General features: G+C 44.4%; 1 protein-coding gene across 1 annotated transcript in view; it reads right to left on the bottom strand.

Annotated features, from left to right (window-relative positions):
* The window catches only part of SHISA4 (shisa family member 4), a 94,036-nt gene that overhangs the window by 12,516 nt on the left and 55,423 nt on the right, over nt 1–26,097 (bottom strand). Inside the window, exons 2-4 of the mRNA XM_073616076.1 lie at nt 13,222–13,393; nt 12,983–13,116; nt 3,394–3,648 (exon numbers count right to left, since the gene is read on the bottom strand). Of these exons, the coding sequence (XP_073472177.1) occupies nt 3,394–3,648; nt 12,983–13,116; nt 13,222–13,393 (561 nt within the window). The remainder of the gene's footprint in view (nt 1–3,393; nt 3,649–12,982; nt 13,117–13,221; nt 13,394–26,097) is intronic.

Below are 26,097 nucleotides of genomic sequence, written 5' to 3'. Positions count from 1 at the left end.
CGCTGCCTGCCCATTCTTAGGGTCCTCTGGCAGCACAACAAACGTCAGATTCCCGTATCTTGAAACATTCAGATATACCTTTAACCGCTCTCACTATATTGAGAGGAATGAATAACTTTCCTTCCGCAGAACAAGCTTCTGGTAAAAAGGAAGGTAAAAAAAGGGGGTTGATTCAAATGACAGCTAGATCCTTTTAGGAAAAAGGAAAAAGGCTGGGTGAGGATTTAACATCACCCTATCCTTAAGAATAATTAAGTATGGCACTATACAAAAGAAAGCTGCCAACACTGAAACTCTTACGGAGGCTACCGCAACGGAGAACACCAATTCCCCCATTAGGAGGATCAAAAGGAGCTTTCCTTGTACGCCGACAAAACTAGACTCAACCCTACGGCACAAGTGCGACCTAACTGGCGGATTTATACGCGTTGTCCCTTGTATAAAAGGCCCGGATCAAAGAATGTGAAGCAAGCGGCCTTTGAAACACAATGACAAAGGCCAAGATCTGACCCTTGATGGTATTCAAGGCTAGCTTCATTTTTACCCTCAACTGTAGGAAGGCAAGAATTCTACCTATGACATACCTTCGAGGATGCCATCTTTTTGGTTTTACACCAGGAAACATAGGCCCTTCAGACCTTATAATAAATGGTCCTAGAGGCCCGCTTTCTTGCATTAATCAGGGCAGTTACCGCTGAACCTGAAAACCCTGATTCTTTAATATGTGGGCTTTAATAGACAGACCGCTAAATTTAGCGATTGTAAGGCCGGATGAAATAACATCCCTTTGAGAAACAAAGTCTGGACTAGATGGAAGAGTCCACGGTTTCTCTACTGCCAACCTTACTATCTCTGCATACCAGGATCTTCTGGGCCATGCCGGGCTAGTAGTATTACCGGCTTCCCTTCCACTTCGATCCTGCATAGAATCTGCGGAAGCAGCTGAACTGGGGAGAACGTATAAATCAGTGAAAAACTGATCCCACGGGATCACTAACGCATCTGTCCCATATGCGAGTGGATCCCTAGCCCTTGAAACAAAGCTGTCCAACTTCTTGTTGAACCTGGACTCCCAAAATTCTTATCTGGTCAGAAAAAAGTCAGGGTGCAGAGGCCATTCTCCCGGGTACAATTGTTGACGGCTCCAGAGAGCCGCCTGTCAATTCTCCATTCACAATATGAAGATTGTCGATAGGCAAGGTACAAGCTCCTCTGCCAAAACCAAAACATGGCCCACTTCCCTCTGGCTGCGTGACTTCTAGTGCCTCCTTGGTAACTGAAGTAAATTACTGATGTGGCATCGTCGGATTGTACCTTGACAGAACAATCCTGTAATCTAAACGCCCAGGTTATTAAGCCAGACGTGCCATCGGAAGCTCTAGAATGTCAACAGTCAAGGCTCTCTGAGCTTGACCACTTCTCCTAGGCAGTGGTCTCCTTCAGGACTGGTCTCCATCCCTAGAGGCCAGCCTTCATAGCCACCACCTCCCAGGTAATCGGCATGAAGGATCCTCCTTTCTGCCATCTTGCTGAGGTTCCGGCATATCCCTGGGACCAGACCCTTTGTATAATGCCTAGGTTAGGATCTACTTGTTCCAGGCAGACAGAATAATGTTTATAGCAGCCTTGAACGAAACTGAGCATAGGGAACCGCTTTGAATGAAGCCATCTTCCCTAGCACCTTAGCAAAGGTAAATGTAAGGAACTCTTCCTTGCCTTGACGCTTTTTGGGCTGAGTCCCAAACACACACTCAAGCTCCTTACTGACCGAAGAACGTACTTTTAGACTGGGTTCCCAACCCACTAGTTCCAGATACTTGACCACCTAGGTCCAGCCATGCTACTGACTGATCTATCAGCAGCAGATTGCCTCGGTATGCCGATACTGCTATACTCTGGGCCTTTACCCAGGGCATGATGGCTAACCTGAAGGGCCAGACCACCAACCGGAAGATGTGCTGTTCCCCTGCGAAGTGCAGACAATCTCTGTAGCCCATGCAAATAAACACATATGCAAACGGCCCGTATGTGTATGAGGCAAGTATTAACGCCACATGCCTTTATAGAAGCGTACGTTCATGGAAGCATAAATTCATACAAATATGTTTTAGGCAAGAACAAGAAAAGTGTGCGCTGTATACATGCATACATATAACACGTGTGCTATAGAACAGGCATCTTGCAAGCAAGCATGTGCTTTATGAACGTGTTATGCAACATTACACAACATGTATCCATGCAGACACATATTCCTATGTGAACATAAGGAATCCTGTATATTTAAGGAAAACTTAAATTAACATGCCTTGTTATGCAACCATGCCAATCTAGGCGATCATGCAACTTTAGGCGATCATGCATCCTTCTGTCTCCAAGGCCATCCGACCTGTCAGCACATGGTAATGGCTGCCCTTCTTCTTCCTGCCTAAAATAACAATAGGCTAGGAGCAAATCTGCACCCTCTAATGGCTGAGGAAAAAACAGCAGCCTGCCTGAGCCAGAGTAAAAGCATGATAGAACAGCACACTGCTCCCAGTGACCACTGGGAAACAGACAGTCTGATCGCTCTCTTAATAGAGACACTGCAAACAAATGCAGACTCACCATTCCTCGCTGCAGGGTACTGCTGGAATATCAAAGCGACCCAATCTTCATCCATCACGGCGGGTTAGTGTCATGCCAGACTTTCAAGGACGGGGTCCCATCTGTACGTAGGGTCCACTACCTTGGGCCATGTATAGCGCTCTGCCAGAGCAAACCTGTGGTTTAGCAATGTGACCAAGGTACTGGATCTCAGGGCCCAGCTCTCCTAAGAGAAGCATTACAGGCAAAACCTCGTTCTTCGGTATCAAGGCGTCAGGTACCATCCACTTTATCTTTTGTTTTGGCTCTTTGAATGGATCCGATAGCATAATTTCCTGACCCTGTTCAGGCCATCTAGGAGCACTCATTAACCGTGACCAACACCTTAGACACTGGCGAAAAAACTAAGGTACTCCCTGTAGGGGAGGGATTATATAGGGAGGAAACGTCCTGTCTAATTACACCAGTGTCCAGCACCTGAAGGTGAGATATAAGCCACTTAGTAATTACTATGAGCCTCTGTGTCCCGTGATGTACGATAAAGAAAAATATCTTAATAGGCATGGTGTTGTGAGAGTCACTTTAATAAAGACTTATGATCAGTTGCTGGGAGTAGTAGAAAACCCCTGTGTAAGCTATAAGTTGCTGGAGTTGTACTGTACATAGGGCTATGGAGACCCCATGGTACAGGTCTGGCCAGGAATTTCCCTCTGGTCACAGAGATGAGGACGTCTGCATTAAAGTGAATCTGAAAATTTTTCCCTGAATGGCCAAAGAACATTACCATTTATGATGTAACATATAGCTTACAGTTTGGATTGTACATTGGAGGTGCTGGAGAATATACAGGATACTGGGATGTTGGTCCACTTGCTGGGTACATAGGCACAGGTTCATATCCAGGCTGAGGTGGTGCAAACTTGGGATCCATTGGATAGGGTTGTGGGGGATATGGAGGCTGCATTGGGTATGGAGGCTGGGTTGGATAAGGAGCCTGGGTGGGGTATGGAGGTTGTGTAGGATAAAGAGGTTGCTGGGAAACACCCGACATCTGGATTTCTTGAGCTGGCAAAAGAGAACATAATCAAGAAAATGTATTCACGTTATAAGTTCATTCTTTCAACATATGGAGAAAACAGAAAAAAAAAACACTTACTGTAGATTATAACCAAACGTGATTTGATTTACTGCAAGTGGAGTAAGTAACTTTTTTTTTATAGATTTTAGCTATATAACCAGCAAGCTATTCTTAGCTACATTCAATAAAGGCCCACTATCAATAAAATAAAAAAAAACATTCATTCTGATTAACCCTCTGGACTTAAAAAAATGCAATGATAGTATGTAGCATATGAATTCAAATTAGTTTAATCATTGCTTTTCTTCACATTTACATTGTCAGTGACAGGATTTGGGACCAACTATAACATAGGGCGGTGTAGTGGTAGCACTCTCGCCTAGCAGTAAGAAGGGTCGCTGGTTCGAGTCCCAACCATGACACTACCTGCCTGGAGTTTGCATGTTCTCCCTGTACCTGCGTGGGTTTTTTCCGGTTTCCTCCCACACTCCAAAGACATGCTGGTAGGTTAATTGGATCCTGTCTAAATTATCCTTAGTATGTATGAATGTGAGTTAGGGACCCTTAGGGTCGGTTCACACATGGGCAACACGACTTTAGCGCGACTTTGTACCGCGACTTCAACGCGGCTTCAGCGCGACTTTAGCGCGACTTCAGCGCGACTTCGGCAAATTACGAGGCGACTTGAAGTCGCCTCCATGACAGGCGACTTTGCCTGTGGCCAATCACCTCTCTGGGAGGGAGGGGGGGAGGGAGGGGTTTTCTCTGCAAAGTCGCTTGACTTTACAGAGAGATCCGACTTGCAGGCGACTTACATTGAGTTGAATGGGTACAAGTCGCCTACAAGTCGGATAGAAGTAGTACAGGAACCTTTTCTGAAGTCGGAGCGACTTCAGTAGTGTCAATTAAGACGCTCCCATTGCCTACCATGTTAATCTAAATACAAAGCGACTTGGGGCGACTTGGGGCGACTTGAGGGCGTACAAGTCGGATCCCAAGTCGCCCCAGTGTGAACCGACCCTTAGACTGTAAGCTCCTTGAGGGTAGGGACTGATGTGAATGTACAATGTATATGTAAAGCGCTGCGTAAATTGACAGCGCTATATAAGTACCTTAAATAAAAAATAAAATAAAATATGACCAATGGTGCTTGAGCAAATACAGAAAATGTATTTAATTTCTTCTTCTTTTCTTTTGAAGGCAATTTAAACCATGTGGATAAAAATAGTGACGGTTATAAACACCCTCTGAAATGCATATGTTCACCAATGCAGGCACCTCTAGATGTCTGCATTTTTTATACTAGAGGTTTATCTAGTGTATATAGTGGGTATAGAAAAGAATCACCACCCTTTAAAATAATCAAATTATGTTGCGTTGCAGCCCAAAATGAAGACAGCAGTGTTAATTTTGGCAGCAAATTTTGATTTAGTTTGTCTTATGCCCTGTACACACGGTCGGATTTTCCGACGGAAAATGTGTGATAGGACCTTGTTGTCAGAAATTCCGACCGTGTGTAGGCTCCATCACACATTTTCCAGCGGAATTTCTGACACACAAAGTTTGAGAGCTTGCTATAAAATTTTCCGGCAACAAAATCCGTTGTCCGAAATTCCGATCGTGTGTACACAAATCCGACGCACAAAGTGCCACGCATGCTCAGAATAAATTAAGAGACGAAAGCTATTGGCTACTGCCCCATTTATAGTCCCGGCGTATGTGTTTTACGTCACCGCGTTTAGAACGATCGGATTTTCAACTTTGTGTGACCGTGTGTATGCAAGACAAGTTTGAGCCAACATCCGTCGGAAAAAATCCATGGATTTTGTTGTCGGAATGTTCGATCAATGTCTGACCGTGTGTACAGGGCATTAGTCTTAGGACTAAAATGGCATTTTAGTTTTAGTCCCATTTTAGTCTTCTGCAATTGTTTAAGTTTAGTCGTATTTAGTCGACTAAAATCTCCAGTACATTTTAGTTGACTAAAACTAATTTTAGTCATCTAAAATCTAATGGGTATAATTAAATTGTAATGCATTAGTTAAACATTCCTCTACAATTTGCAAACTCATTATATACTGCTGGAGTGAAAAATCTAATATGTTATTATTTATTGTATTGAGGTATGTGCACTACAGACCAGTGTTCATTTTGAAGTCAAATTTCAATTTAGTTTTAGTCTTAGTCTTTTGACTAAAATGGCATTTTAGTTTTAGTCCCATTTTAGTCTTCTGACTAAAATGCCATTTTTGTTTTAGTCGTATTTTAGTCATCTCAATTGTTTTAGTTTTAGTTGTATTTTAGTCGACTAAAATAGTATTCATTTAGTCGACTAAAATGCTTTAGTCGACTAAATTAACACTGGAAGACAGACACAGTTTTTGTTTTATCCAGCTGTATTTACTCAGTGCAACTTATAACATCCAAGTAAGAAAAATAACACTAACATGTCAGAAAAAAAAAAATTCAAAAAAAGAATCAGTAAGTTGGAAATAGGAAGACCCCCCCCCCCCCCCCCTCCTAAAAATGACTTGTAAACTCAATCAAGTGTAGCTAATCACCTCCTCAATGGCACACAAAGCCATTTGACTTTCAACTGTGATCAGCTGTGATCATTATGATTAGTTTAGCATGAAAAGAGATTTCCTGGAGCATTTCAGTCCCAGGTATTGCAACTGAAGCAAACAACTATTGGTGGCAAGGCACTGTCTAAAGATAAAAGTTGCTGACAGGCACAAGTCAGGAGATGGATACAAAACCATTTCAAAGGCTTTATCAATGCCTAGAAGCACAGTGCAGTCTAATATTAAGAAGTGGAAGATATTTGGTACAACACAGACCCTCCCTGGACAAGGACATCGCTCCAAACTGGATGAAAGCCAGGAGGAAACTGGTCAAAGAGGCTACAAGGAGGACTATAGCAACTCTGAAACAGCTGCAGGAATTTATGACAAAGAGTGGTCATTTTGTGCATGTGACAATAATATCACAAATTCTCCACAAATGTGGCTTGTATGGGAGGGTTGCAAGTAAAAAGCCACTTCTCAAGAAAGGCCACATGCAGTCACGACTGAGCTATGCCACATAGAAAAAGGTGTTGTGGTCATATGAGACTAAGGTGTCCTTTTATGAAACTGAGATCAGCGGCGATCCCGAGTCTCGCCGCTGATCTCAGCTCATTACCAGTTTATGAAACTGAGATAATCAGCGGAGAAAATGTTCTCCGCTGATTATCTCAGCACAGTGAGAATTTGTAACTGACTTCACAGAAACGGCCAGTTTATGAAGGTGCGATCTCAGCACCTCACTGGCGATCTGTGACAGAATTCTCACTTTCTGATTCACCATTTCAGAAGTGGAGAATCAGAGTGAGAAGCCTGAAACTGGCTGATATTCTGGAGAAAGCAAGAAGTCTTTTGACTTCTTTCTTTCACCAAACAGTCAGAGCACATCTTCCCCACCATTACACACCCCAAAATCAGCAGGATATTAATTTATATATACATATATAGATATAGATATATAGATATAGATATATATATATATATATATATATATATATATATATATATATATATATATCTATATCTATCTATCTATCTATAGATATATATATATAGCTATAGATAGATATATCTATAGCTATATCTATATCTATCTATATCTATATATAGATATATATATATTTTTTTTTTAGATGTTCACGTCTCTGGCTGGGTTCACACTTGTGCGATGCGTGAACCAGCGTGATTCCTGTGCGGGTTTTCACATCGCACCTACATTGACATCTGCGCACCACTGCGGGTGTCAATGTAACGTTAATGACACCCCCAGATCATTTCACAGATCGCAATGCGAACTATGTAATGGTGCAGGAATCGGATCGCATGGGTGTTCACACCCATGCGATCCGATTCCAGTGCGGACCAAATAAAGGGTCCTGTACCATTTTGGTGCAAATGCAATATGATTTAGGGCCAGTTCCCACTGCTGCGGTGTCCGAGATCGGATGTGATTCGCACCGCACTGCAGTGCAAAATCACATCCGATCTCTGTGCGATGCGATTTCAGCCATACATTGCTAAATTTGCATTGCCCTCGGACCAAACTCTTACAGGACCCTTTTTTTGGTCCACAGCAGAATCGGATCGCATGGGGGTTCACACCCATGCGTTTCGATTACTGTCCGAGTTTGCAGATCGCACTGCGATATGCGAACTGATTTGGGGGTGTTGTTAACTTTTAGGCCCAGTTCACACTTGTGCGATGCCGGACATCGCACAGGCATCGCATGTTATTCGCAGCACACTGCCATTCATTCACATTACATGCGATGTCTGTGCGGTGCGATATCAGCTGTACAGATAGTATGGCTGATATCGCACCGCATTCGGTGCAAACACGCACAGGACCCTTTTTTCTGTTTGGACCAGAATCGGATCGCATGTGTGTTCACACATATGCGATCCGATTCATGTCCGAACTGTCAGTTCGCAGTGCGATATGCAAGCTGATCTGGGGGTAACAATGTATTGACACTCCCCAGCGATTCGCATATGGCAGTGTGAACAGACATGCGAGTCGGTGCGATGCGGGAACCCGCAGTGGATTCGCAGTGTTCTCGCATCGCACCAGTTTATCAATTTTTATGTTTATCTATAATGAAATATATTTTATTTTAATTTATTAATAAATATTTATACTTGTATACTTTATTAAAATTATTTTTTTAATGATTATAAATGTGTTTTGCATTTATATGAATGGTGTATAGCTGCATTACATATGTGCATTACATTCATTTACTATACACCATTCACATTTAAATAGGGACATGTATGATCTTTAAATATTGATAAAAACAATGTTTTTTTTATAATTAGGTTAATGTATATTGTGTAGGGGGAATTTAACTTTATTATTTTATTAATATGTTGGGGAATAATGTGTGCTGATTTGTGTTAAACTTTTGTATTTTATGGCTACTCATACTGTAATCCCGCTATATCACGCGAGATTACAGTGCGAGGAGCCATTCTCAGGAGTTCCTGGCGTTTGTAGATCGCTCCTCAACTCAACATGAGAAGCGATCTACACACTTTCATAAACAGGCACTCAGAGGAGAGCGATCTCCTCTGAGAATGCCTGAGAACTGAAAAGCGGTATTTTACCGCACTTTCATAAAAGGACACCTAAAATTCAATTAATTGGCCTTAACACCAAACGATATGTCTGGAGGAAATCCAATACAGCTCACCATCCAAATAACACCATTCCTATGGTAAAGCACATAGGTGGTAATATCCTGTTATGGGGGTGTTTCTCTGCAGCAGGGACTGGAGCACTTATCCAGATAGAAGAAAAATGGATAAGGCAAAATATCAAATTGTTAAGGAAAATCTGCTGCCCTCAGCCAGAACGTTGTCAATGGTAAGAAGGTTTACCTTCCAACATGACAATAACCCAAAGCATACAGCAAAAACGAGCACACAGTGGTTGAAGGAGAAAAAGGCAAATGTCCTTGCATGGCTTAGTCAGAGCCCAGACTTAAACCCCACTGAAAATCTGTGGATTGACTTGAAGACTGCAGTCCATAAAAAAGTCACCGTCAAATTTAACTGAACTTGAGCAGCTCTGCAAAGAAATGTGGGCAAATATTGCAAAGTCTAGATGTGCACAGTTAGTAGAGACATATCCCAACAGACTAAAGGCTGTAATTAAAGCAAAAGGTGGTTCAACAAAATATTGACACAAGGGGGTGTTCCTTTTTCCAACTCAGTGCTTCTGTTTTTGATCTTTTTTTTAATTTTTTCTGACATGTTGGTGTTATATCTTTTACTTGGATGTTATAAGTTGCACGGAGTAAATACAGCTGGATAAAACAAAAACGTATGTGACTCTTTTCTATACCCACTGAATATAAAGCCAAAACTTTCCTTTAAAGCTATTGCTAAGTGGCCAAAACCATTTACTGCATTTTTTCCCCCAAACTTGTCCACCAGCAATGTATGTTTTACAGGTAACCTCAAATGTTCATAGATGGAGTAAATAGTGCATCTCCAATAAGAACTGGCAAATTTGGTAACTTAGATAAACAGTCGGGCAGTGTGCAGAAGACTGTAAACACAGGGGAACAGGCTTCTTGAGCAATCACATTTAAAGCGGAGTTCCACCCATTTAAAAGTCAGCAGCTACAAAAAGTGTAGCTACTGACTTAATAAACAGACATTCATCTGTCCCACGATGCGGGCGCACAAAGCCTCGCTCATCTCCCCCCCTCTCATTGTAACTGAGGGCGCCTGGCTGTGGCTTCACTGCGCGTTGTGAATGGCCGGGCAATTTTCTGGGACCTGTAAAGTGTCCCAGAAGATTGCAGGGAGGGAGGGGGGAGAGGGGAACTTCCTTCTAGCGGCGTCAGGGGAGGAAGTGGGAGCTGGGTGCCTGTCAAAACTGGGTACCCGCTCCCCCACCCCCCAAAAAAATAATGACATGACAAATGTGGCATGTCAGGGGGTTCCCAGTACTTAAAGCGGAAGTTCGATTTTTGGGTGGAACTCTGCTTTAAGTACAGTTAAAAAAACACTATGGTTTATGTGTTCCTATTCACACAACATACCCCAATATTTCTTACCTTTAATATGTTTCTAAGGAGAAGGCGTCATGGCTGACTGCAAAAATTTCTCAAATAGTTCAGTTTTATCTGTCCCAAAACAAAGACTGGCTGAATCCATCTCTCTTTAACATACAATGAAGAAATTCTGTATCTAAATATTTACCCCTTTGTTAGGACAATGTTCAACTGATGACATGAAATTTGCCTGAACAGAACAGATAAGGGTAATTATGGCAAACTTCATAGCCCCCTCATTCAAAGAGAACTAACCTACATTTTTCCTTGCTGGAAGCTCCAGAAGAGAATATCTTAAAAAAAAAAAAAAAAGTGTGCACATCTGTACAGCTATCACAAATCTGTTCCACTGTTCTGAATTTTTCATTCATTTTATATTACAGCGGAACTATGAACAATCCCAAATTCTATGAGACTCCCATAGATTTAAAGCTGAGCAAGAACAGAAAAAGGAACTGCTTTTGAAATATAATAAGTTTGCAAGAAATATTATTAGAAGCTAGCAGATTTCACCCCCCAAATTCACTTAGAACAGAAATGCACTTTTAGGGCTGGTTAATGATGATCATCAAAAAAACAATTAAAAGAACTCACAGCTCCTTTTTATGTGGGTTGAGATGGCAAGTTTAATAGTTGCTCAGAACATGATACCTGGAAAACCACATACACTTACCGGCCACTTTATTAGGTACACCTGTTCAATTGCTTGGCAACACAAATTGATAATCAGCCAATCACATGCCAGCAACTCAATGCATTTAGGCATCTAGGCGTGGTGAAGATGACTTGCTGAAGCTCAAACTGAGCATTATGCCCCGTACACACGGTCGGATTTTCAGACAGAAAATGTGTGATAGGACCTGGTTGTCGGAAATTCCGACCGTGTGTAGGCTCCATCACACATTTTCCATCGGATTTTCCGACACACAAAGTTTGAGAGCAGGATATAAAATTTTCCGACAATAAAATCCGTTGTCGGAAATTCCGATCGTGTGTACACAAATCCGACGGACAAAGTGCCACGCATGCTCAGAATAAATAAAGAGATGAAAGCTATTGGCCACTGCCCCGTTAATAGTCCCGACGTACGTGTTTTACGTCACAGCGTTTAGAACGATCGGATTTTCCGACAACTTTGTGTGACCGTGTGTATACAAGACAAGTTTGAGCCAACATCCGTCGGAAAAAATCCTAGGATTTTGTCGTCGGAATGTCCGAACAAAGTCCGACCGTGTGTACGGGGCATTAGAATGGGGAAGAAAGGGTATTTAATTGACTTTGAACGTGCATGGTGTTGGTGCCAGACGGACTGGTCTGAGTATTTCAAAAACTGCTGATCTACTGGGATTTTCACGCACAACCATCTCTAGGGTTTACAGAGAATGGTCCGAAAAAGAGAAAATATCCAGTGAGTGGCAGTTGTGTGGACGAAAATGCCTTGTTGATGTCAGAGGCGAATGTGCAGACTGGTTGGAGATCAAGGCAACCACTTGTAATAACTAAGGTATGCAGAATACCATCTCTGAATGCATAACACATCAAACCTTGAAGAAGATGGGCTATAGCAGCAGAAGATCACACGAGTGCCACTCCTATAAGCTAACAGGAAACTGAGGCTACAATTCGCACAGGCTCACCAAAATGGAACAATAGAAGATTGGAAAAATGTTGCCTGGTCTGATGAGTCTTGATTTCAGCTGCAACATTCAGATGGTAGGGTCAGAATGTGGCGTAAGCAACATGAAAACATAGATCCATCCTGGCTTGTATCGATGGTTCAGGCTGGTGGTGCAATGGTATGGGGGATATTTTTTTGGGCCCCTTAGTATCAACTGAGCATCGTTTAAATGCCAAGGCCTACCTGAGTATTGTTGCTGACCATGTCCATCCCTTTATGACTACAGTGTAGGGCTGGGAGATTTTCCAAAAAAATCTGAGATTTTCTTAAAAAAAAAAAAAGCTTGATTCACGATTCGAAATGAGGTTTTTTTTGGACACCGTGCTGGTCCTGAGGAGCTGCGGGCAGGAGTTCTTTAGGCGAGGCCGCAGCTTTGGCTTAGTCCGCGGCGTGCGGCCTCGCGGACTAGGCTGAAGCCACGGACTAGGCCGAAGCCGCGGCATCGCCTAAAATCTCCTGCCCACAGCTCCTCGGCACCGGTGCGGTGAAAAAAAAAAAAAAATCGATTTGCTTAAATTTTTAATCAATTTGACCTCTCAACTCGATTCAAGATTTAAATCGATTTTTTACCCAGTCCTACTACAGTGTACCCATCTTCTGATAGCTACATCCAGCAGGATATTGCACCAGGTCACAAGGGTCAAATCATCTCAAAGTAGTGTTTTGAACATGACAATGAAGTCACTGTACTCCAATGGCTTCCACAGTCACCAAATCCAATAGAACACCTTTGGAATGTGGTGGAACGGGAGATTTGCATCATGGATGTGCAGCAAATGCGTGATGCTATCATGTCAATATAGACCAAAATCTCTAAGGAATGTTTCCAACACCTTGTTAAATCTATGCCACGAAGAATTAAGACAATTCTGAAGCCAAAAGTGGGTCCAACCCAGTACTGGCAAGGTGTACCTAATAAAGTGGCCGGTGAGTGTATATAATCCAGCAGGTTGAGGGCATAAAAGACGAGGTAGAGAATTTAAAAATTCAGGTAGAATTTTTAATTTGGTCTTACCTCTGTATGGTGTGGAACGCTGGTGGCGACGCTGATACAGATAACAACAAGAGCACATAAAGCAGCAAATCAATGTAACAATCACCACAAAGAAGAGTAGCACAGCAAATCCAATGCCTGCAATGGTCTTCGGGCTATAACAGAGGTAAGAAAGTAATGTGAACTAAACACCGCGAAAAATAAGATATTAGAAAATAAATGACAGGTTTAGTTATTAAATAAGCTTGTTTAAACAGTACCTTAAAGAAAGACAGCCCTTCTGCATCCTCTCAGTGATTAGTTTACTGGGGTCAAAGCAGCAATATCTTTGGTAACAGTCTCCACAGCAAAAAGTACCATATTTACAATCTAGGTTAGAATGCCAACCACCACTGTGATCCTGATACCACAAGCAGTCTTCACCTGCCGACACTGAAAGAGAAAACACAATAAAATATATTATAAAAATATTACCTAGGCTAGAACTATTACTATTATACTATTTACTAAAATATTACTATTGACATAAATATTGAAAAATATATGGAAGAAATCTGAATACAGTCCAAAAAAAAAAACACATGTATAGGGCAGTTATCTGGCACATTAGGTTGTTAATATAAACTCTCAATAATGATGCCATGTGAGAACCCAAATAGAAAATCAGACTAGATGTCAAACTCGACTGGATACTATGAGCAGGATGAGAACGCTATCTGTACACTGCATCTGCCACTGTATGCCATCATAACATATTTCCAATTCATACGTATTTAGCACACATACATTTATGGTGTACATATACACACACACTGTACTTACATAAATGATTACCAATATGACTGATTCATTGTTGCCACTCATTAAATATACATTACATTAATTTGTTTGAGCTAACCTTTTGCATTATTTATTCAATGCTCTTAGTGAGATCTGAAGGCCTAGTATTAGCACATTATTCTGTCAACACAGCTGTGGAAAAGGATCCTTGGATTGTAATCGAATTGCTAAAAGACTGAAGCCCTAGGGTGATCTCAATGATAGCCTGATACCATCGTTGTAGCACAAGTGGTCCTACATAAGGGACTGTGATCAATCATGGATCGTCTCTTTATACTCATTCACTGTTCCATGCTTATTGTGTAATCTGCTTATTACTGCCCATGAGTAATCAGAAGTACTACGTTATCTCTATCTCATATTTTGAAAAGATGAACATATCAGAAAATTAGCTGCCTTATCTTTAACAATGTTGCTCTTTTCTTTGTCTGATTATAGATCTATGCTTATGTTATTGGGACAAACATAGATCATATTCATACAAAAATGTTGGCAAAAAACAAAAAAAAAACAAAAACGTAATTAAAAAAATAAAAATAAAATAAAAATAAACCGACTAGATGGCCCACTTGGTCTTTTTTTCCTGCCATCACTTTTTCTGTTTTAGTCTACTTGGATGTGTTCCATACACATGGAAATAATCTCCACCCCTGTATGGCATGTTTAAGTGATATATAACAGATAAACAGCTTCCCAGAAAGTGTGTTCAGGGAGGAGCGCAGGCAATCCTTCAGAGACAGACTGCCAGCAAGAAAGGATACAACTGCTGTTCAGAAGTTCAGTTCCTCAGTCTGCAGCACCATCTAGTTGTAGAAACTTATTAGGAGAGCATGTGTCTGGTTTTAAAGTAAATCTTCTGTGTACAATAGACAAGAAGCTTCTGTGCGCTTTTTTAAATCACCGGTTCCTCTGATTCTAGAAATAACATATTTCTGCAGACTCAAGCAATAGCAAGAATATACCAACCCCATCATTATGTTTTTTTGACCTATATGAAGAATGTGGAGCTGAGATTGTTTACTGACATGACAGCTAAGCAGTTATCTCCTGAATGAACGATTAGAGATGGCTTGCACCATAACACAATGAAACAATTTGCAATCATTAAAGATAATGTAGAATCATATGCACTGATCAGCCATAACATTCTAACCACTGACAGGTAAAGTGAATAACATTATCTTCTTACAATGGCAGCTGAAAAAGTGAGTGGGATATATTGGCCTGCAAGTGTTCTTGTTGTCTCTTAGCCCTGATTCACATTGGAGCAGTTTGGCATGCAATTTCACAGGTCAAATCGCATGCCAAATCAGCAGCACTTGCTGGCAGTGGCACTGTCCGAATCGGTGGAACGCTGCACTACTTTTGGCGACTTCGGGGTGCGATTTCCATTGACATCTGTACAGCAACCCTGAACTCCCTGAACTAACTGAACTCGCACGATTTCATTCTCGTGGTCAGTGCGAACCTGGGCTTAGGGCCGATTCACACTGGTCAGACTTCGAGAGCACAAGTCGCATGACATGTCAAAATGAATGGTTCCCTATGAGAGCCGTCTTAAATGGTCCGGTCCGACTTGTGTCTGACTTTAAAAAAGGTTCCTGCACTACTTTGGTCCGACTTGAGCATGATTTCAGCCCATTGATTTGAATGGAAGTCACATCCAAGTCAGATTATCATCTTAACTAATCCAACTTGTGGCATGCGACTTGTGCTCTGAGAATCTTGAAGGGAAGCCAATGACAAAAAATAAAAATTAAATAAAAAATAAAAATGACATGGGCCCCCCCCCCCAAATCCATACCAGACCCTTATCCGAGCATGTAGCCTGGCAGGTTAGGAAAGGGGGGAGGAAGTGGGGGATGAGCGAGCGCCCCCCCTCCTGGACCATACCAGGTCACATATCCTCAACATGGGGGGTGTGCTTTGCTCTGCGCCACCCACCCCAAAACACCTTGTTCCCATGTTGATGGGGACAAGGGACTTTTCCTTTAACAAGGGGGCCCCAGATCCCCCCCATGTGAATGAGTAGGGGGTACCCCTACCCATTCAGTCAAAAAAAAAAGCAGTGTAGTGTAAATAAAAACAAGAGTTGGTTTTTGACAAAGTCCTTTATTAAAAATGAAGAATGTCCCCCCATCGTAACTCCAACACTACTTTCTCTGGTTCTGCCACCGATGTGTTCTTCCTCCGGTCTTCTCCCTCCGGTGAGGTGTTCTTCCTCAGGTCATCTCGCTCCACTGCTGTCTTCTCCCTCCGGTTATGTGTTCTTCCTCTGGTCTTCTCCCTTCTCTCCTTCTCTGCTGTATTCTCCGCAGCCGACCCAGTTCTCCTCCGACGCTGGCTCCAGCCGTTGTGTCATCGCTGATGTCTGCCATCACGTGACACTACAAGGGGCAGAGTCTCCTGGTGACATCACCGAATGGCCACCCTCCATGGCTATATAAGAACTAGCAGCATCAGAGATGATAACGGCTGGAGCCAGCGTCGGAGGACCGAGTTGGTGGCAGAGAAAACAGCAGCAGAGGGAGAAGACAGGAGGAAAAACACATCACCAAAGGGAGAAGACAGCAGCGGAGGGAGAAGACCAGAGGAAGGAGGAAGAACACATCGGTGACAGAACCGGAGATAGAAGTGTTGGAGCTTTGACGGGGGACATTCTTTTTTTGTAATAAAGGACTTTGTCAAAAACCGTCTTTTGTTTTTATTTACACTATACTGCTTCTATTTTGGGTGAATGGGTAGGGGTATAATGTACCCTATACTCATTCACATGGGGGGGGGGCAGGATCTAGGGGCCCCCTTTTTAAAGGGGGCTTCCAGATTCCGGTAAGCCCCCTGCCTGCAGACCCCCACAACCACAGCCCAGGGTTGTAGGGAAGAGGCCCTTGTCCCCATCAACAAGGTGCTTTGGGGTGGGGGGCGCTGATACAATAGAAGAGCTGCTGTAGCTCAAATTCCTGAAAAACTTAAAGTGTTTGTAAACTCAGAAAAAAAAAAAAAAACCTGCAAGACAAAGGCATAAGCTAGAATGCATCCTCAGAGTATGGCCCTCAGAGCAAATGGAAGAAGGTGGTTTGATCTGAGGAATTCACAAAAGGTTTGAGGTTTTGAGTTGGCCTCCAATTTCTTCAGATCTCAAACAAATCGAGTACCTGTCCAATACATAGAGGCCTCACCTTGCAACTTACAGGACTTAAAATATCTGCTACTGACAGTTTGGTGCCCGATACCACAACATACTGTACCTTCGAAGGACTAGTGGAGTCCATGCCTCGACTGGTAATGGTGTGTGGTCATAATGTTATGGCTGAGCGGTGCATATTTTTTCAAGTTTCGGGTTAATATAATTACCGGCTCTCATCAAGAAAGCCCACCCTTTTCTCCAAGCTACTCCATTCATAGAAGCCATACTACACCTTTTATGGATCTAAGAATGTAGGATGGGCAGATGACTGATAGGTCTGTCCCCTCCATTCAGAGACCTGAGGCCATTTTTCAGTTTCCAGAGCTGTGATCATGATTACAGTTTGCGCAGTCCTTTACAACATGAGGGCAGACAGTACAGGTACAATACAATTCGATACAAAAGGAAACAGAGGGCTCAGCTCATGTTGGAGCTTACAATCTAAGAGCTCATGCACACTGCATCTCAAAGAAGCTGCTCCTACGGCTTTTGAGCTTTTTTCAGCTCTCATTTTTTTCTGCCTGGAAACTCCCCTCTATTTTAGCCAATGAGTCCATGCACACTATGGCTTTTTCAGTAGTTTACAGGCATATGCTCCTACAGGTAGAAAAATACCTCACCAAATTCACGTTTTTGAGAGGAGCATTCAAATAGAAAAGACACCCAAGTGACCAAAAACACATGAAAAAGAGTAAAAAAGTACAAAAATAAAGGGAAAAATTAGCTGAGCTGAGGGAAGGATTTGTGAAAAAAACACGCTATAAAGGCCTCATGCACACAGGGCGTTTTTACAGCTGCTTTTAGCAACATCAGACTTTTTTTTGCAGCTAAAAAATGCCTCTCCATGTTATTCTATATGTCCATGCACACACAGGCTTTTAGGAGCTGTAAGTTTTTAAAGGTGTTTTCAAGCTCTAAAAAACCCCCAGGGCCAGCACGTTCTGAGGACCGGCGTTACAGCTGCTAAAACATCTGATGCTGGTAAAAGCTGCTTAACGCGGCTTACCGCTGGATATAGCCGCATTAAGCCTTGTCAAGTGTTTTGTTTTTTTTACATACCCCAGCATTACAGCGGGAGAGAGCGTCGGAAGAACATTGGAGGAAGAACAGAGGGAGAAGAACTGGCAGAGAGAGAAGACAGAGGAGAGAGAACAGGCAGCAGGAGAAGACATTAGCGGAAAGAGGAGAAGAACCAGTGGATGAAGACATCGCCAGTGGCAGAAGAAATCAGAAGGAGAAGAGACGCTCTAATAGAGCTGCTTTAATAAATTACTTTGTCAAAATCCCATGTACTGTTTTTATTTTTGACCCTTTTTTTTGGATGAATGGGTAGGGGTATAGTGAGTATGTATCCCATACTCATTCACATAGGGTGGGGGACCTGGATCTGGGGGCCCCTTGTTAAAAGGGGCTTCCAGATTCCGATAAGCCCCCCCGCCCGCAGACCCTGACAACCATTGGCCAGGGTTGTCGGGAAGAGGCCCTTGTCCTCCTCAACATGGGGAAAAGGTGCTTTGGGGTGAGGGGCGCAGGATCCCCCCTGCCCCAAAGCATGCACCCCCCCATGTTGAGGGCATGTGGCCTGGTATGGTCCAGGGGAGGCCCCCTTTTCTGACCTGCTGAGCTGCTCGAATAAGAGTCCAGTATGGATTTTGGGGGGACCCCATGCCAATTTTTTTGGTGTGGGGGTTCCCCTTAAAGTCCATACCAGACCAGGGACGTAGATATGGGGGGGGGGTTGGGGGTTGAAACCCACCCAGAGCGTCAGTGCAGATTGCAGAAGAAGTAGCTATGTGTGCTCTAACTAGTGGCGCCGGTATCGCCGCACTCGGCACTGACACACACACACATGCTGTGTTGTGTGCTGCCTGGCATGCTATTACACCGACCACCGGGGCACGCTGGCCTGGGCTATTGGGCTCGGCTTAGGCTGAGGGAGGCTCTGTCAGCAGGGAGGGGCGAGGCCGAGAGCTCCACTGACACTCTTGAGCCTGCCCTGCCCCATGCAGCCTGTATGTGTTCGGAGAAAAGAAACCAAGTGGGAGCCCCGCCCCCAGCCACTGAGAGCCATGCCCCCAGTCACTGACAGCCCCGCCCCAGACCGCTGAGAGCAGGAGATGAGCTCAGTTGGCCAGGTAGGTGTTTCCACCCATATACACTGCGTCACTGTTATGCTAAACCCTCCCTTACATTGTTGTTTACTCCCTGTATAGCTGTGCATTGCTGAAAGGTACAATTTTAAAAATGGCTACTCTGATCATCTCGTGTAGTATGCTGCATCTGCAGTCTCTGGTTATCTCCTGTAATCTATCCGCAGTCTCTGGTTATCTCCTGTAATCTATCCGCAGTCACTGGTCATCTCCTGTAATCTATCCGCAGTCATTGGTTATCTCCTGTAATCTATCCGCAGTCTCTGGTTATCTCCTGTAATCTATCGGCAGTCACTGGTTATCTCCTGTAATCTATCGGCAGTCACTGGTCATCTCCTGTAATCTATCGGCAGTCACTGGTCATCTCCTGTAATCTATCCGCAGTCTCTGGTTATCTCCTGTAATCTATCCGCAGTCTCTGGTTATCTCCTGTAATCTATCGGCAGTCACTTCTCCTGTAATCTATTGGCAGTCACTGGTCATCTCCTGTAATCTATCCGCAGTCACTGGTCACCTCCTGTAATCTATCCGCAGTCACTGGTTATCTCCTGTAATCTATCCACAGTCTCTGGTTATCTCCTGTAATCTATCTGCAGTCACTGGTTATCTCCTGTAATTCATCTGCAGTCTCTGATTTTTTGTGCATTTGGCTTGTGGCTGTGGCAACTGTGACATCAATGGGAAAAGTTTAACGGGGACACCGCCTGTGAAACTTGACATATAGAAAATTGAAGAGAACAGCTGAACAGCCGCACTCTGAATAACACCCTTTTATTCGTGGCAAAACAGTGTAGAAGATCCAAAATCTCTTACATCATGGCGATGAAAGGTACAGATAGGCTAACGCGTTTCACATTAATATAGATGCTTAATCATAGCTGGTGACCATAATCAGAATGAAAATATTTATAGTGAAATAAAACCAATTAGGGGCTAGACAACCCCCAGAAACTCCTCCTATATTTAATCAGGCTAAAGTGGAAACCAAATGTGCACAGGAAAATGGGCAGCACGAAAAAAGAGAGCCAAAAGGATTAAGACCTCTGAAAGAATGACACAGCATTAATATATACTTAGTAAAGTCAGAATAGAACTACAGGCAGTCCCTGAGTTACGAACACCCGAGTTACGAATGACTCCTACTTATGAACGTCCTCAAATGCTGGCCACTTGTGCTCCACGCTGGTCCTGGATACTTCCGGACACATCCCATACTGCAGTACTACATGGCCAGAAAAGTCCCAGATAACATAACAAGCACCCGGAACATCCCACATCCAAGCACAGGCGGACGTTACACTTACGAATGCAGTGTTCCGACCGGAAGTTACACTTACAAATGCAGTGTTGTGACTTATGAACAACTTCGACTTACGAACAAACTTACAGTCCCTATTGTGTTTGTAACTCGGGGACCTCCTGTAGTTCACTGTGTTGGCGTGCTGTCCCCTAGCAGATAATATTGCTAACAGAGTTCTACTATAGATACAATATACAGTATAAAAACATGACAAGGCACTGAACAATGCATTAAATATATCTGCACGGCTGAGCGCAATCAAACATACCACGAACAATAGTAGAGAGAGTGTCAGGAAAAGCCCTCTTGCAGTTTTCCCAGCAGATTGAGGGTTAAACGAATGCCTGTGCATAGAAGCGCCATCCGGCGCTCGCGCACGCGCAATAGCGCCAATAGCGCTAATAGTGCTAACAAACGTACGCGCATGCGCAATAGCACCAATAGCGCTAACGTGCGTACGCGCATGCGCAATAGCGCCACTTGGCGCCAAAGATAGGCTATTTAAAGAAGACTGTTTCAATGCTGCCTTGCTGTCCGGTCTACAGCGTTTCCTGAGACCCCTGCTACCTTGTTACCAGTTTTCCTGTATCCAGTACCTACTTGGCTTGTTCCTGACTTACCTGCTTGCTGCCCGCCCCGATCTTGGCTTGGACTCTGACTATTCTCTTGGTTTGCCCTTCTGTACCTGATCTGCCCGCCAGTACCTTGACCCGGCTTGTCTGCAACCTGCTACAGGACTACAGTGCACCTCCCTGCTGTCTGCAACCTGCTACAGGACTACAGTGCACCTCCCTGCTGTCTGCAAACCTGCTACAGGACTACAGTGCACCTCCCTGCTGTCTGCGACCTGTTACAGGACTACAGTGCACCTCCCTGCTGTCTGCAACCTGCTACAGGACTACAGTGCACCTCCCTGCTGTCTGCAACCTGCTACAGGACTACAGTGCACCTCCCTGCTGTCTGCAACCTGCTACAGGACTACAGTGCACCTCCCTGCTGACTACAGGATCCTGCCTTCTACTTCAGTGTTCCAGTCAGGCACTTGTGCCCCTCTGTACTTTCGAGTCCCTGTTCACACCTTCAGGGGTTCTTAAGTCAGAGGCATACGAGAGGCCGTTCTCTGCATTCCGGGCTCCACCTACCAGGTACGTGACAGTACCGGACAGCCATGTCCGAGCCCACGCAGGGAACGTCGCCTATGGAGGACTTATGCCATCATTTGGCTGGACTTACACAGGCTGTTAAAGACCTGCAAGACGGTTACAAACGTCTGGAAGAACGTGTTCAAGTGCTCTCTACTTCAGCTCCAGGTCCGTCCTGGGGCCCTTCTGTAGTAATGTTGCCTCCAGAACCTAAAGTTCCCACGCCAGAAAGGTTCTCCGGGGACCGCAGCAAGTTTAGAGCATTCCGTAATGCCTGTGAACTTTTTTTTGCACTGCAACCTAGAACTTTTTCGTTAGAAACCACTAAGGTGGGGTTCGTCATTACCCTCTTGCTGGGGGAACCCCAGGCATGGGCCCATCGACTTCTGGAACAAAAGAACAGCTGCCTTAACCTACTGGACACTTTCTTCCAAGCCATGGCCCTTCTCTATGAGGACCCGCAACAAGTTGCTACTGCAGAAGCAGCTCTGTTCTCTCTCCAGCAAGGCCGTAGGGCGGCGGAGGACTATGCGTCTGAGTTCAGGCGTTGGAGTTCCGACACAAATTGGAACGATGCCGCCCTACGTCACCAGTTCCGCATGGGACTCTCCGAGCCACTAAAGGATGAATTGGCCCGGGTTGGCATCCCGGAGACACTTGAAGCCCTTGTCAATCTCTCCATTCAGATTGACAGGCGTCTAAGAGAGCGAAGAGCTGAACGGACTGCCGGGTCCGCTCGCCCAGTCTGGATGCTTCCACGTGTACCACAGCCTTCTGCCCACGCTCCTGCTGACTCCACTGAGCCAATGCAGTTAGGCCTGATCCGTCCCTCTCTGACTCCGGAGGAACGTCAACGCCGGCGAGCTAATAACCTTTGCCTCTATTGCGGAGAATCTGGACACTATGTGAGGACTTGTCCCGCAAAGACCCGTAGGCACTTTACTCTCTCCTCTACCTCTTCATCTGCTGTGTTTGATCATGCCACTCATTTGGCTATTCCCATCTCTCTACAGCTTCCAGAAGGGAATATGCAAGCAACCGCCATCATTGACTCCGGGGCCTGCAGCGGGTTCATGGACTTGTCTTTTGCCCGTAAATTCCACATTCCTCTACGACCCAGAGCACAGGGACTGTCTGTACATCTGGCCGACGGATCGGCTATAAAATCTGGGCCCGTAACACAAGAAACAGTTCCTCTCAAGACCACCATTTCCGGCAATCACCAAGAATTACTCTGTCTTGACATCATCGAATCTCCCTTGTTTCCCATCATACTGGGAATGCCTTGGCTCAAGGCACACAATCCGCAAATAGACTGGTCTACTGGAAAAATCCGTTTTCATTCCTCATATTGCCAGCAACATTGTCTACAGGACACTACCAAAACCCCGTCTTCTTTGCTATGTCTGGAGACTGATGCTGAAGCTTGCCAAGCAGTTCCCAAGGCTTACCATAACTTTCTGGACGTGTTCAGTAAAAAAGGGGCAGAGACTCTGCCACCCCATAGACCTTACGATTGTCCGATTGAGTTGCTTCCCGGAGCAGAAATTCCCTTTGGGAGAATTTTTCCCTTAACTGAACTTGAACTCGGAACTCTTAAAGAATATATAGATGATAATCTGAGGAAAGGGTTCATACGCCTTTCTACTTCCCCAGCAGGAGCAGGGATTTTCTTCGTAGAAAAGAAAGACCACTCTCTACGCCCCTGCGTAGACTATCGGGACCTTAATAAGATCACAATTAAGAATCGGTACCCTCTACCATTGGTACCCGAACTTTTCCAGCGACTCGGAACTGCATCCATCTTTACCAAATTAGACCTTCGTGGAGCCTACAATTTAGTCCGGATCCAGAGCGGAGACGAATGAAAAACAGCCTTCCGCACCCGCTTCGGACATTTTGAGTACCTTGTCATGCCTTTTGGTTTATGTAATGCTCCTGCCACCTTCCAGCATTTTGTTAATGATATTTTCAGAGACTACCTTGACTTGTTTATCATAGTATACCTAGATGACATCCTGATCTTTTCCTCCTCACTGATTACTCATCGGGAACATGTCAGGAAAGTTCTAACCCGCCTTCGCCAGCATGGCTTGTATGCAAAACCTGAGAAGTGCGAGTTTGAGCGCCAAAGCATCGAGTTTCTGGGCCTAATCATTTCGATTGACGGTGTCAAGATGGATCCACAGAAGGTCTCTGCCATCTTGGATTGGCCAGCTCCGACTGATAAGAAGGGAGTTCAGCGATTTGTGGGGTTTGCGAATTTTTATCGCAAATTCATTAAGGGATTCTCTTCTATCATTTCCCCCAACACAAGTCTTACTCGGCAAGGCACCCGTTTCCAATGGTCTTCTGAAGCTCAAGCAGCCTTTACTTCCTTAAAAGAACAGTTCGTTTCAGCCTCCGTCTTAAAGCATCCTGACCCAGCCTTACCTTACATACTGGAAGTGGATGCTTCCGAGGTAGCAGTAGGGGCAGTTCTTTCACAGAGACAAGGATCCAAGGCTCTGTTACACCCAGTGGCATTCTTCTCTCGCAGGCTAACCGAAGCTGAAAGAAATTATGATGTCGGGGACAGAGAGCTACTTGCAATCAAGGCTGCGCTAGAAGAATGGCGTTATCTCTTGGAAGGAGCGGCCCATCCTATTCTGGTGTACACTGATCACAAGAACTTAGAGTACTTGAAAGTTGCCAAGAGATTAAAACCACGACAGGCCAGATGGGCACTCTTCTTCACCAGATTTGCCTTTCACATTACTTACAGGCCGGGATCTAAAAACACTAAACCAGATGCGCTTTCCCGGATGTTCAGCGAACCTGAAGTTCCTTCACCCCCTGATACCATCCTTGCTCCTGGAAACTTTCTCATGCTTCAGGGAGATCTGCTCTCTCAAGTTAAACAAGCCTCCTCATTGGCTCCCCATCCAACAGATGTCACTTTACAGTGGAAAGATGATCTACTTTGGTACAAGGACAGAATTTTTGTGCCACAACAGACACGGGTTGCCATCCTCAAGTCTTGCCATGACCACGAACTAGCTGGCCACTTCGGGGTACGTAAGACATCTGAACTCCTGCAGCGCATGTTTTGGTGGCCTCAGCTACAAAAGGATTGCAAACGTTATATCGAAGCATGTACTACTTGCATCCAGAACAAGGGCAGCAAGACCAAGGCTTGGGGACTGTTGAGGCCTCTACCCGTACCAGAAAGACCATGGAGGATGATCTCCATGGATTTCATTGTGGAATTACCACCTTCAGAAAATTTCACCACCATCTTCGTAGTGGTTGACAGACTCTCTAAAATGGCTCACTTCCTGCCTATGAAGGGTACCCCATCTGCCTCCGAAACTGCGAAGATTTTTATTAAGGACATTGTAAGGCTCCATGGTATACCTGCTAATATTGTATCTGATCGGGGGGTACAATTTACATCCAAATTCTGGAAAGCCCTGTGTGAAGCCCTAAAGATTGACCTCTCCTTCTCGTCTGCCTACCACCCCCAGACGAATGGACAAACCGAACGGACTAACCAGACCCTTGAACAGTATTTACGATGCTATTCTTGTTTTTCTCAGGATGACTGGGTGCCTCTGCTACCTCTTGCTGAGTTCGCTTATAATAATTCTGTGCATTCTGCAACCAACCATTCTCCATTTTTTGCGAACTATGGGTTCCACCCCTTGTTTCTGTCCAATAACATGCCAGAGTGTACTGTACCGGCGGCTCAAGAAACCTTGAACTTCTTCAGCACAAACAACAAGTTACTTCAAGAGACAATGGAAAAGACCCAAGTCCATAACAAGGAAACGTTTGACAGAAGAGAAGAGGGAGCTTGACCTAAAACCTGGAGATCAAGTTTGGTTGTCCACTCTAAACCTGAAACTGGCATGCCCATCTAAGAAATTGGGCCCTAAGTTTGTGGGTCCCTTCCCAGTGGTGAGGAAAATTAACAGTGTGGCATATGAGTTGAAGTTACCGGAGTCCTTCCGTATACATCCAGTCTTTCACGTGGCTCTACTTAAACCAGCAGTCCCGGATCCCTTCCTTAACCGGAACACCGGTCCTCCTGAGCCTGTACTTATTAACGGCGAAGAAGAATTCGAGGTTGAGGCCATCATAGATTGCCGAAGGAGACGTAATCAGGTTCAGTACCTGGTGAAATGGAAGGGTTACGGCCCTGAGGAGAACTCCTGGGAACCAGAGACTAACATACACGCCAAAAGGTTAATCCTAGCCTTTAAAAGAACTCATCCGAGTAAAATGGCTCAGTTGGGCATCCGAAGGCTGCCCATTGGAGGGGGGCAATGTCAGGAAAAGCCCTCTTGCAGTTTTCCCAGCAGATTGAGGGTTAAACGAATGCCTGTGCATAGAAGCGCCATCCGGCGCTCGCGCACGCGCAATAGCGCCAATAGTGCTAACAAACGTACGCGCATGCGCAATAGCACCAATAGCGCTAACGTGCGTACGCGCATGCGCAATAGCGCCACTTGGCGCCAAAGATAGGCTATTTAAAG

This window comes from Aquarana catesbeiana, linkage group LG02, assembly GCF_042186555.1.
Source record: "Aquarana catesbeiana isolate 2022-GZ linkage group LG02, ASM4218655v1, whole genome shotgun sequence".
NCBI classification, from domain to species: Eukaryota; Metazoa; Chordata; class Amphibia; order Anura; family Ranidae; genus Aquarana; species Aquarana catesbeiana.
This window is presented reverse-complemented; position numbering and strand designations above follow the sequence as displayed.